Source organism: Hemiscyllium ocellatum, chromosome 4, assembly GCF_020745735.1.
Source record: "Hemiscyllium ocellatum isolate sHemOce1 chromosome 4, sHemOce1.pat.X.cur, whole genome shotgun sequence".
NCBI classification, from domain to species: domain Eukaryota; kingdom Metazoa; phylum Chordata; class Chondrichthyes; order Orectolobiformes; family Hemiscylliidae; genus Hemiscyllium; species Hemiscyllium ocellatum.
In genome coordinates this window covers 141044696-141058625 of record NC_083404.1, presented here as the reverse complement: position 1 = coordinate 141058625, position 13930 = coordinate 141044696, and the positions used below count along the sequence as shown (strand labels likewise).

At 45.4% G+C, this 13930-nt stretch overlaps 1 protein-coding gene across 2 annotated transcripts in view; it reads right to left on the bottom strand.

Moving 5' to 3' along the window:
- si:ch73-173p19.1 (uncharacterized) overlaps positions 1 to 13930 on the bottom strand; it is a 70590-nt gene that overhangs the window by 53758 nt on the left and 2902 nt on the right. For both annotated transcript variants that reach the window (XM_060823935.1, XM_060823936.1), the window contains 2 exons: positions 4773 to 4879; positions 2745 to 2914 (listed from right to left, as the gene is read on the bottom strand). In XM_060823935.1, the coding sequence (XP_060679918.1) occupies positions 2745 to 2914; positions 4773 to 4879 (277 nt within the window). The remainder of the gene's footprint in view (positions 1 to 2744; positions 2915 to 4772; positions 4880 to 13930) is intronic.

The following is a 13930-nucleotide window of genomic DNA, read 5'->3' as shown; positions in this document are numbered from 1 at the left end:
GAACCCGGGTCACAGGCGCTGTGAGGCAGCAGTGCTAACCACTGTGCCACCGTGCCGCCCACAGCACCGTCCCGCCATATGTTACCATTCCTTCAGTGTCGCTGGGTCAAAATCCTGGAATTCCCCTCCCTAAGGGCATTGTGGGTCTACTTGCAGCACACGGACTACAGTGGTTCAAGAAGGAAGCTCACCCCCACCTTCTCAAAGGGGCAACTAGGGACGGGGTAATAAATGCTGGTCCAGACAGTGAGGCCCACATCCTTTGAATCCCTACAGGATTTTATTCCCTCCCCCATGTCAGCACAAATTGCCCTTCTTCCCTGTTCTCCCCCACCCCTCATACGAGAAGTTTGCCCCCTCCATCTACTCTGTTACTCCCATCCCAAGGGTTATTTCTAGTCTTCCCCCACAAACTAAACATTAACCCCTCCCCTCCCACCACCCTCCCCTCCATGGTATGGTCTCTAGATATTCCACTCCCTGTCATGTAGTAACCAGGGGAACTGGTATCATCGTGATAGGTCACAGAGCTTCAGGTTAATATTCTGGGTACATGGGTCCAATACCTGCTGTGGTAGATGATGAAATTTGAATTCAAATTAAATTTCGAATTAAAACCAGCATATCATATAAACCCATCTGATTCACTAATGCCCTTCAAGGAAGGAAATCTGCTGTCCTTACCCAGTCTGGCCTACGTGTGGCTCCAGGTAAAAACAATGACTGCAGATGCTGGAAACCAGATTCTGGATCAGTGGTGCTGGAAGAGCACAGCAGTTCAGGCAGCATCCAAGGAACAGCGAAATCATGTGACTCCAGACCCACAACAAATGCACTAACAGATGGGTAATAAATGCTGGGCTGTGCCAGTAATTTCCACATGCCACTAGAGGTAGCTAGAACATAAGGGCTAAGCAGCGAGTTTTCTGTGGCAGCTAGAGAATCCACAGACAATATTTGTACACACTAAAGGCCAGTGTCAGCAGGAACCTGTCAGCAAGTCTTGTACCATCAGGACTTGTATTAACAAACCAACATCAGAGGGGTCCTGGAGTCAGAATGAATGTAGAAACAGGGACCTGACAGCCACTGACAAAGAAAATGTACAGCCCAGGAACAGGCCCTTCGGCTCTTCAAGCCTGAGCCAATCCAAACCTACTGTCTCAACCTGTCGGTCAATTCCTAAGCATCTGTATCTCTCTGTTTCCCACCTACTCATGCATCTGTCCAGACGCACCATAAATGAATGTACCGTGCCTGCCTCTCCCACCTCTGCTGGCAACGCGTTCCAAACACCCACCACCCTCTGTGTGAAGTACTTGCCATGTGTATCCCCCTTAAACTTTCCACCTCTCACCTTGATGGCATGACCTCTCGTTATTGACTCCTTCACCCTGGGAAAAAGTGTATCTCTATCTACCCTGTCTATACCCTTCATGATTTTGTAAACCACAATCAGGTCCCTCCTCAATCTCCTTTTTTCTGATGAAAATAAACCTAACCTACTCAACCTCTCTTCATAGCCAGCATCTTCCATACCAGGCAACATCCTCGTAAACCTTCTCTGCACCCTCTCCAAAGCGTCCACATCCTTTTGGTAATGTGGCGACCAGAACTGTACACAGTATTCTAAATGCAGCCAAACCAATGTCATGTACAATTTAACATGAGTTGTTAGCTCCTATCCTAAATACCCCGTCCAATGAAGGCAAGCATACTATATGCCTTCTTGACCACTCTATCCACCTGTGCAGCAACCTTCAGGGTACAATGGACCTGCACTCCCAGATCTCTCTGCCCATCAACTTTTCCCAAGGCTCTTTGTTCATTGTATAATTCAGTCTAGAATTAGTCTCGCCTAAATGCATCACCTCACATTTGTCTGGATTGAAAGCCATCTGCCACTTTTCCACCCAACTCTTCAGTCTATCTACATCCTCCTGTATTCTCTGATAGTCTCTTATGCTTTCTGCTACTCCACCAATCTTAGTGTCATCTGCAAACCTGTTGATCATACCAACAGTGCCCTCTTCTAGATCATTTATGTATATCACAAACAACAGTGACCCCAACACTGACCCCTGTGGAACACCACTGGGCACCTTTCTCCATTTTGAGAAACTCCCTTCAACTACTACTCTCTGTCTCCTGTTGCTCAACCAGTTCTTTATCCACCTGCTAGAACATCCTGCACACCATGTGACTTCACTTTCTCCATTAGTTTACCATGGGGAACCTTATCAAACACCTTACTGAAGTCCATTTATATGACATCAACAGCCCTTCCTTCATCTATCAACTTGGTTACTTCCTCGAAGAACTCTACTAAGTTGGTAGGTATGATCTCCCCCGCACAAAACCATGTTGCCTATCACAGATAAGCTCAAGATTGAAGGGAAGTCACTGAAAACATTACCAGGCTAGGATAGGATTGATGGATCCTTGACTGGGTGAAGGAGACATTAACAATATCAAACTATGTTATAGAATGAGCATCTGTTTCTTACTATGAAACAAGATTAGAATTTGAAACGTAGGATGTTTATGCAGTCAAAAATGGCATAAAAGACTCCATTTTCCATATTCCATACAATGTTTAGACGAGCCAGTCTAGACTGGACTCCATCAGCACATGCTTGAACAAATAGTCAAAAACTAGTATTCAATAAAGCTGTGCTTGATCATCAAAATAACACATCAAATGAATTAAAGACCTGGCTACTGCCCCATTCCTCGGGTTTTACCTTCAGGTGGATTCTGTGTGCCAGGCGGGATGTGTCTCCGGTCATCTGGTGGTTCAGTCAGTGGAAGGGTCACTCCCTGAGCGAGTGGTGGATTAAATGCTGACATCGCCCCAGGTGTTGGGGCCCGTGACTCCTGACCACGCTTGGTGCAATCTCCCCCTTGGAGCAACCTGTGGGACATCAGAAACTAAGCAATACAACAGCAGATGTCTGCTAAACAGCACGGAGCAAGTGAACCCACAGAATCCACGTGCAACATAGCGCGCTCAGCAACCCCACCATCATTCAAAGATGTATGCAAGCGCGCACACATGCACACGCAACAATGAGGCCCAAAGAGAAAGTTAATTCTCAACACCATGATCTCCCAAACCACTTCACAGCCAACAGTCTATCTAAAAGATACTCACTTGTTGCAGTCAATGGGTGCACAGCAAATTCCACAGCCAGCAATCTGAGAAAGATCTGCTAATCTGCTTAGTGAGGCTTATTGAAGAATAAATATTGGCCAAAAACATTGGAGAGAATTCCTCTCCTCTCTCCTTTGAAACACTGGCCACGAGATCTTTGCCATTTACCAGACAGGCCCTGGGTTGAATGCCTCATCTGAGAGATATTACCCTCAACGGCAGCATTTCCTCACTGGACAGACATGAATGAGGGGTATATCATTCATCACTACTTATCCACACTTCTGAAAAGCAAGGGTCTCTGTCAGTGCATCTAACCTCAAGGTAACAGATCAAAGTGAGTTGGTAACATCACCCATAGTGTTGACAGGCCAACTGACAGGGATTAGTAACAAGGGATTACAGCAGCTCAGCCTCTGTCTCTATCCAGTCAGGTGGAGTCTTCCTCAAGAAATTTAATCAATTAGTGAGATATGATTTCCCTTTCATGAAGCTATGCTGAACTCTGCTTGATTAGATTATGAATTTCCAAACATTCTGCTATTCTTTAACAATTGATTCCAATCGTTTTCCAACAATACACACTAGATTAATCAGCTGCTTTTTGCCTCCCTCCCTCTTTGAAGAGGGTTGGCACATGGCAGTTTTCCAATCCATTGGTCCTTCTCCCGAATCCAGTGATTTTTGACCATATCTTTGGAGTTCCAGGATTCTGAGCCAGCAACACTGAAGGAACAGTGATATGCAAACAAGTCAGGATGATGAGTGGCTGTGAGTGGAACTTGCGGGTTGTATCTGCTGGATGGAAGTGTTTGTGGGTTTGGAAGGTGCTGTCTGAGGGTCTTTGGTGATTTTCTGCAGTGCATCTTGTAGATGGTACACACTGCTGCTACTGAGCGTCAATGGTGGAGGGAGGGGATGTTTGTGGATGTGATGCCAATCAAGCGGCTGCTTTGCTCTGGATGGTGTTGAGTTTCTTGAGTGTTGTTGGGGCTGCACCCATCCAGGCAAGTGAGGACTATTCCATCCCACTCCTGAATTGTGCTTTGTAATTGTTGGACAGGCTCTGAGAGTTAGGAAGTGAGTTACCTGAGGTGGGGGGGAGGAGAGTGTTGAGTGGTATTATTGTCAGACTGTTAACCCAGAGACCCAGGTATCTTTCTGGGGAATTGGGTTTAAATCACACCATGGCAGGTGGTGGAATTTGAATTCAATACAAAAATCTGGAATTAATGGTCTAATGATGACTTTGAATTCAGTGTCAATCACTGGGAAAACTCATCTGGATCACTAATGCTCTTTAGGGAAGGAAGTGCCATCCTTTCCTGGTCTGCCTACGTGAGATTCTAGACCCATAGCAATGTGGTTGACTGCACCTTCTGAGCAATGAGGGATGGACAATAAAGGTTGGCCTAGCCAGTAACGTCCATGTCTCATGAACGAACTAAATAAAAGGATTTCCAAGCCTCTGCCCCCTCTGGTATCGCCACTCCTGTACTTTTGTAGTTTAACCCACGGAAGGTGCTGTATAAGTGTAAACCATTACCTTCTGTGGTTCATATCATAACTGTAAGCAATGAGAAAGGTTTTATAGCGGTGTGTGAAGTCAGTGACTGACCATTCAGTAGCGTCGTGCACATTGAAGATTCCAGCCTGCACTGCAGCCTGCACCCGACTCTCCTCAAATCCCATCTCATACAGAGCAAGGAACAAGTCATTGATTGTCTGTCAGAAAACAGGAACAACAAACAAAAAACAGGTTTTACACTGTGGGCCCAGAAATGCAGGACATTCCAGCAATTCCTCATCATTCTCCCGATCCCAGAGATACAGAGGAACAGGAAGCTGTTACAACTGCCGAAATCCCGCAATCCCCTTCCTCAAGGCATTGTGGGTTAACCTACAGCAGGTGGACTGCAGTGGTTCAAGAAGGCAGCTCACCACCGCCTTCTCAAGAGCAGCTTGTGATGGGCAATAAATGCTGGACAGAGTTCAGATTAGAGTGGTGCTGGAAAAGCATAGCAGGTCAGGCAACATCCGAGGAGCAGGAAAATTGAGGTTTCAGGGCATTACCAATAAGGACTTTTGCCCGAAATGTTGATTTTTCCTGCTCCTCGGATGCTGTCTGACCTGCTGTGCTTTTCCAGCATCACACTCATCTTGACTCTTAGCTCCAGCATCTGCAGTACACACTTCCACCTAATAAATACTGGACAGCCGACTAATGAATAAATCAGACATCACTGGCCACAGAGCTGTGGTTGCAAAGGGATATACCTAAGAATCTGCAACTGAAGGCAAGGGCAGGCAGCTGGGGAGCGGGGTCAGGGCTGCCTTGTTGGTCAAAAATCAAATTAAACCAATAGTAAGAAGGTGATATCGAGTCAGAAGGTGGAGAAGCTGTTATGGGTAGAGTTGAGGAATCACAAGGGGAAAAAAAAAAGAGTTATCTACAGGCCTTCTAGCAGTAGTCAGGCTGTGGGGCAATTAATCAGGAGACAGAAAAAGCATGGAAGAAAGGCACTATCACAATCATCATGGGGACTTCAATGAGCAGGTGGATTGGGAAAACCAGGCTGGCAGTGGATCCCAGGAAAAGGAATTTGTGTAATGTCTATGAGATGGTTTCTTTGGACCAGCTTGTGGGAGAGCCCATGAGGGAATATCCGATTCTGGATGTAGCGAGTTATTTTTATTACCTCATGGGATTAGGGTGCCACTGGCTTAAGCAGCATTTATTGCCCATCCCTAATTGCCCAGAGGGCCATTAAGAGCCAATCATATTCCAGTGGGTGTGGAGTCACACGTAGGCCAGAACAAGCAAAGATGGCCACTTCCTTCCCCAAAGGACATTAGTGAACCAGATGGGCTTTTTCTGACAACCAGACAATGGCTCATGGTCATCATTAGTGTTTTAATTCCAGATCTGTATTGAATTCAAATTCCACCCTCTGCCATGGCAGGATTCAAACCCGGGTCCAAGTGGGTCTCTGGGTTAACACTACACAAGGTCATCGCCTTCCCCTAGTGAGGAGTGAGGCTGACTTGCTGAGGGAGTTGAAGGTGAAGGAAACCCTGGTAGGCAGTAACCAGAAGTAGTTCGAATTAACCCTTCAGTTTGAGGGGAAAGAAACTGGAATCAGATGGAACAGTATTACTGTTAAATAAAGGTAACTACAAAGAGATGAGGGGAGAGCTGGCCGGAGTTGACTGGAAGTGGAGTCCAGCAGGAAAGATGGTGGAATAGCAAACCCCTCCCTCTCCCCGCGAGTTTCTGGGAGGCAATAGCCTAGTAGTAACATCACCAGACTCTTAATCCAGAGCCCCAGATAATGTTCTGGGGACCTGGGCTTGAAACCCAACATGGCAGAAGGTAGAATTTGAATTGAATAAAATCTTGAATTAAAAATCTAATGACAACCATTGAGTCATTGTCAATTGTTGTAAAAATCCATCTGGATCATGAATTTTTTTTAGGGATGGAAACTGCTGCTTTACCTGCTCTGGTCTACGTGACTCCAGATCCACAGCAATATGGTGGGCGACACAGTGGCAAGCACTGCTACCTCACAGCGCCAGAGACCCGGGTTCAATTCCCACCTCAGGTGACTGTCTGTGTGGAGTTTGCACGTTCTCCCTGTGTCTGTGTGGGTTTCTTCCGGGTGCTCCGGTTTCCTCCCACAGTCCAAAGATGTGCGGGTCAGGTGAATTGGCCATGCTAAATTGCCCCTAGTGTTAGATAAAGGGGTAAATGATGGGGAAAGGGTGGGTGGTGCTTCGGCAGGTCGGTGTGGACTTGTTGGGCCGAAGGGCCTGTTTTCACACTGTAAGTAACCTAATCTAATTTAATCATGGTTGACTCTTGGGCATACCCAGTGACAACCAGATCCTCTGAATAAAAAATAAAAATTGGCGGTAGAAGAAGAAACTTCAAGATTAGAGAGTGGTGCTGGAAAAGCACAGGGAGGTCAGGCAGCATCCGAGGAGCAGGAAAATCGGCTCTTGCCCGTAATGTCGATTTTCCTACTCCTTGGACACTGCCTGACCAGCATCACTCTAAGCTTAACTCTGATCTCCAGCATCTGCAATACCTACTTTCACCTAGAAGAAGAACCTACTAAGGGGAGAACGAGGCAACTATGGCTGTACTAAAGGTAAGACAGAGGCAAGTGTGGACAGCGGGACTCTGCAAAGTGAGGCTGGAGAATGGGGAACAAAGAAACGGCAAAGGGACTGAGTGGATATTTTGCATCAGTTTTCACCTGCAGCATGCCAGAACTTCAAGAAAGTCAGGGACGGAGGTGAGTGCAGTGGCCATCACTAAAGAGAAGGGGCTTGGGAAGCTGAAAGGTCTGAAGGTGGATAAATCACCCAGACCAGATGGACCACACTCCAGAGTTCTGAAGGAGATTGTGGAGGCAGTGACAGTGACCTTTCAGGGATCTCTGGAGTCAGTTAGTGGTGAGCTGCCTTCTTGAACCGCTGCAGTCCATGTGCTGTAGGTAGACCCACAATGCCCTTTGGGAGGGAATTCCAGGATTCTGACCCAGTGACACTGAAGGAACGGTGATTTTTTTCCATGTCAGGATGGTGAGTGTCTCGATGAGGAATTTGCAGGGGTGGTGTTCCCATGTATCTGCTGCCATTGTCCTTCTAGATGGAAGTGGCTGTGCGTTTGGAGGCTGCTGTTTAAGGATCTTTGGTGAATCTCTGAAGTGCATCTTGTAGATGGCACACACTGCTGCTGCTGAGCATCGGTGGGGGAAGGAGTGGATGTGGGGCCAATCAAGCGGCTGCTTTGTCCTGGATGATGTCGAGCTTCTTGAGTGTTGTTGGAGCTGCCCCCATCCAGGAAAGTGGGGAGTATTCCATCCCACTCCTGAGTTGTGCCTTGTAGATGGTGGACAGGCTCTGGAGAATCAGGAGGGGAGTTACTAGCTGCAGTATTCAGAGAACAGAGAACAGTACAGCACAGGAGCTGGCCCTCCAGCTCTCCAGGCTTGCACTACCATATTCTGCCCTTCCATATTAAAACTGCCTTCTGTTACAGGATTCTGGATTAGTGGTTGCAGTTCAGGCAGCATCCGAGAAGCGGTAAAACCGACATTTCGGGCAAATCCCCTTCATCAGGAATACAAGCAGAGAGCCTGACGGGTGGAGAGATAAATGAGAGGAGGGTGGGGGTAGGGAGAAAGTAGCATAGAGTACAATAGGTGAGTGGGGGAGGGGATGAAGGTGATAGGTCAGAGAGGAGGGTGGAGTGGATAGGTGGAAAGGAAGATAGGCAGGTAGGACAAGTCATGGGGACAGTGCTGAGCTGAAAGTTGGGAACTGCGGTGAGGTGGGGGAAGGGGAAATGAGGAAACTGTTGAAGTCCACATTGGTGCCCTGGGGGTGAAGTGTTCCAAGGAGGAAGATGAGGCGTTCTTCCTCCAGGCGTCTGGTGGTGAGGGAGCGGTGGTGAAGGAGGCCCAGGACCTCCATGTCCTCAGCAGAGTGGAAGGGGGAGTTGAAATGTTGGACCACGGGGCGGTGTGGTTGATTGGTGCGGGTATCTCGGAGATGTTCCCTAAAGCACTCTGCTAGGAGGCGCCCAGTCTCCCCAATGTAGAGGAGACAGCATTGGGAGCAACCGTTATAATAAATGATATTGGTGGATGTGCAGGATCCGTATCGCTCTATTCCCTTCCTATTCAGGTATTTGTCCAGGTAGTTCTTGAATGCTGCTATTGTGCCTGCTTCCACCACCTCCTCCAGGCACTCACCACCCTGTGTGTGAAAAACATGCCCCACATATCTCTTTTAAACCTATCCCTTCGCATTTCGAACCTGTGTCCACCCTGGGAAAAAGGCTCGTACTTCCCATTCTATCCATGCCATTCACAATCTTATAAACTTCAACCTCCTGTGTTCCTGTGAAAACAAACCTAGTCTACCAACCTTCCTTCATGGCTAAAATCCCCCATACTGGCAACATCCTGGTTAACCATGTCTGTACCTTCTCCAAAGCATCCACATCCTTCTGGTCATGTGGCGACTAGCACTTTATACAATAATCCAAGTGGGGCCTCACTAACGTTATGTGAAGCTGCAGTTTCCTTATACTCACTGCCCCTTCCAATGAACACACATATGCCATCAGCCTTTTTCACTACTTTATCTCCCTGCACTGCCCCCTGCAGTGAACTATGGACCTGCACACCCAGATCCCTCTGCATTTCAACATTCCTAAGGGTTCTGCCATTCACTGTATAATTTCCACCTGTACTTGACCTTCCAAAATGTATCCCCTCACATTTGTCTGGATTAAACACCATCGGCCATTTTTCTGCCCGTGCCTCCAACTGATCTATATCCTGCTGTATCCTCTGACAATCCTCACTATGCATAACTTCACCAATCTTTGTATCATCTGCAAACTTACTAAGTAGACCAGCTATGTTTTCCTCCAAATCATTTATGTAGATTACAAACAGAGGTCCCAGCACTGATCCCTGCGGAACACCACTAGTCAAAACTGTCCATTCTGAGAAGCATCCTTCCCCCACTACCCTCTGTCTCCTATGACTAAGCCAGTTCTGTAACCATCCTGCCAGCTCACCCCTGATACCACTTGACTTCACCTTTTGTACCAGTCTACCATGAGGGACCTTCTCAAAGGCTTTACTGAAGTCCATGTAGACAACATCAACCACTTTTCCCTCATCGATCACCTTCTCAAAAAACTCAATCAAGTTAGTGAGGCACGACCTCCCCTGTACAAAATCATGCTTTTTATCACTAATCAATCTACTTACTTCTAAATGCTTATAGATCTTGTCCCTGAGAATCTTTTCCAAGAATTTCCCTAGCACATGTGAGGTTCACAGGCCTGTAATTTTCTGGATTTTCCCTGTAACCCTTTTTAAACAATGGGACAACATTTGCTATTCTCTAATCCTTTGGGACCTCACCTGTGGCCAAAGAGGATACAAAGATGTTTGTCAATGCTCCAGCAATTTGTTCTGTTGCCTCCCTCAATATTCTGGAATAGATCCAATCAGGACCCAGGGACTTAGCTATCTTAATACTTTTTAAGATCCACAACACCTCTTCCTTTTTAATAGCAACTTGGCTTAGAAATTCAACATTCCCTTCTCTGAGATCATCATCCACCAATTCCTTCTCTTTGGTGTATACTGATATATATTCATTTAAGACGTCATCTACCTCTTCTAGCTCCACACATACATTCCCTCCTTTGTCCTTGAGTGAGCTGACCCTTTCCCTCGCTACCCTCTTATGTTTTATATCTGTATAACAAGCCTTGGGATCCACCTTAATCCTGTTTGCTAACAACTTCTCATGACCCCATTAGCCCTAATTCCTTGCTTAAGTTCTTTCCTGCTTTCCTAGCATACTTCAAGGACTTGTCAGTTCCCATCCTCCTAGCCCTTACATGTGCTTCCTTTTTCTTTTTGGCTCAGGTCATAACATTCCTGGTCATCCAAGGTTCACGTAACTTGCCATACCTATCCTTCATTCTCGCAGGAAAGTGTCACTCCTGAACTCTTATCAATAGCCGTTTGAATTACTTTCACCTGTCCAATGTGGATTTACCCTCAAACAGCCGCCTCTGATCAAAATTCTCCAGTTCCTGCCTAATATTGTTGTAGATCACCTTCCTCCAATTTAACACCCTCACCCGAGGACTCCTGTCCATCCCTATCTGTGCATATCTTAACATTCTAGCTCTGACCTGCTCTTATAGCTACTGTGCTTATAATCTCCCAGATATGTAAGAATTGTAAGGTTGAAATAGTAGGTGATTTTAATTTTCCAAACAGAGACTGGGATTACCATAATGTTAAAGGTTTGGATGATGAAGAATTTGTTAAATGTTAAAGATAGGAAGATTTTCTTTATCAATATGTAAATGTTTCTACTGGAGAAAGATCAAAACCCATAGGTAATAAGACAGGGAAAGTTACTGAAGTGATAGCAGGGGAACACTTTGCAACCAGTTGTCATCATTTTATTTATGTTTAAATAGTTATGGAAAAGATTATAAAGGTTTGAATTGGAATAAGGTAAATTTTAATGGTCTGAGACAAGAACTTTTTGCAAGTTGATTGAGTAGACTGTTCACTGAGAGTAGTAGGGGCGTGGAACCCACTGCCTACCACAGTAGTAGACTCGCCAACTTTAAGGGCATTAAAATAGTCATTGGATAAATATATGGACAAAATTAGAATAGTGTATGATAGATAGGTTTCAGATTAGTTCCACAGGTCGGCGTAACATCCAGGGCTGAAGGGCCAGTACTGCGCTGTAAAAAGATGTCCAATAAATGGGAGGCTTTCAAGAGTGTGATAACAAGAGTTCAGAGTTATCATGTTCCTGTTAAGAGAAAAAGATAAGGCTGGTGGGATCAAAGAACAATGGATAAATAAAGGTATTAAGGTTCTTGCCAAGAAGAAAGAATCACATATTAGATATTGACAACTGGGCACAAACGATCCTCTTGAACAGCATGAAGGGTGTAAGGGCATTATTAAGAGGGAGATCAGGAAGGCAAAGAGGGGATATGAGATAGCCTTAGCAGGTAAGGTTAAGGACAACCCAAAGAGATTCTACAAATACATTTAGAGCAAGACATCAAGTATAAAGAGAGTAGGATCTCAAAGATCAAAGATGTCATCTAACTCAGGAGATGGGAGAGATATTAAATGAATATTTCATGTCAGCTTTTACTATAGAGAAAGAAATAGAGGCTAGAGAACTCAGGAAGGTATTGATGTTTTATAAAGTTTACATTACAAATTAGGAAGTGCCAGATGTCTTAGAAACTATAAATGTGGATAAATCTCCAGGACCTTATCTAGTGAATCCTAGAACGTGATGGGAATTAGGGAGGAAATTGTGGGGCTCCTTGCAAAAATATTTGTATAATGTATAAATATGGGTGAGATGCCAGATGGGGCAGTGGTTAGCACTGCTGCCTCACAGCACCAGGGACCCAGGTTCAATTCCAGCCTCGGATAACTCTCTGTGTGGAGTTTGCACGTTCCCCCCCCTTTTCTGTGTGGGTTTCCTCCCACAGTCCAAAGGTGTGCAGGTTCGGTAGTACAGTGCTCATAGTATTCATAGGTGCATTAGTCACGAGTAAATGTAGAGCAGTGGGGAATGGGCTTGGGTGAGATATTCCTTGGTGAGTGGGTGCGGACTTGTTGGGCTGAAGGGCCTGTTTGCACACTGTAGGGATTCTAAGACTGGAAAGTGGCTAACGCTGTGCCTTTGTTTAAGACGGGATGTTAGGAGCAGCCTAGAACCTACAGACCTGTGGTTCCGACATCAGTGAAAGGTAAATAGTTGGAGGTGATTCTGAAAGATAAGATTTATATACATTGAGAGAGACAAGGACTGATTAGGAATAGTCAGCATGGCTTTGTGCAAGGAAACTTAGATTGAGGTTTTTGATGAAGTATCCAAGAAGATTGCTGACAACGGAGCAAAAGATGTTGTTTATTCAGACCTTAGTTGGCAAGGTTCCACATGGTAGACTAATTACTATAGAAAAGTTAGGTCACGTAGGATTCAGGTGAGCTTGCCAATTGCATACGTAATTGGCTTAATGACAGGAGACAGAGTAATGGTGGAGGGTTGCTTTTCAGACCGGAGGCCGGTGACTTGCGGTGTTCCACAGGGATCGGTTGGGGGTCCTCCTTTGTTTGACATTTATATAAATGATTTAGATAAGAACATAGAAGGCATGCTTAGTAAGTTTCTGGATGACTCCAAAATTGGTGGTATAGTGGACACTGAAGAAGGTTATTGAAGATTACAAAGGGATCTTGATCAAATGGATGGATGAGCTGAGGGATTTATCCATTATACATTTATCCAAATTAAACTCCATCTGCCACTCCTCAGTCCATTCACCCAAATGATCAAGATCTCTCTGTAATCTTCGATAACCTTCTTCACTGTGCTACATTTTGGCAAAACAAACAAAGGCAAGACTTTTATAATTAATGGTCAGGCCCTGGGGGTGTTGTAGAACAGAGAGACCAACGGGTTCAGGTACATAATTCTTTGAAATTTGCGTCACATGTAGATTGGTTGGTTAAAAAGGCATTTAGCAAATTTGTGTTCATTGGTCAGACCTTGGAGTATAGGAATTGGCATGTTATGTCGAGGTTGTACTGCAGACTGGTGAGGCCTCTCCTGCAACAGTGTCCAGTTCTGGTCACCCTGTTATAGGAAGGATATTATTAAGCTGGAGAGAGATTTATCAGGATATTGCCAGGACTGGAGGGTTTCAGTTTTAAGGAGAGGCTGGATAGTCTGAGACTCTTCTCACTGGAGTGTGGGACGTTGGGGTGTGACCTCACAGAGGTTTATAAAATCACGAGACACGTAGATATGAATGGCAAATGTCTTTTCCCTCAGGTGGGGGATGATAAGACTGCGGGACATGTTTTTAGGTTGACAGGAGAAGGATTTTAAAAAGACATGAGGGGGATTTCTTTCTTGGGACGCAGGAGTGGTTTGTGTGTGGAGTGAAGTTCCAGAGGATATGGTGGATGCAGGTACAGTTATAATGTCTAAAAGACATTTGGATAAGTACAGATATGTTTGGAGAGGGATATGGGTTAAGCACAGGCAGGTGGGACAAGTTTAGTCTGGGATTATGATTGGCATAGACTAGTTGGACCAAAGGGTCTGTTTCTGTGCTGTATGACTGTATGTGGCTGGTTGAGTTTCTGGTCAATGGTAACACCCAGAATGTCAATA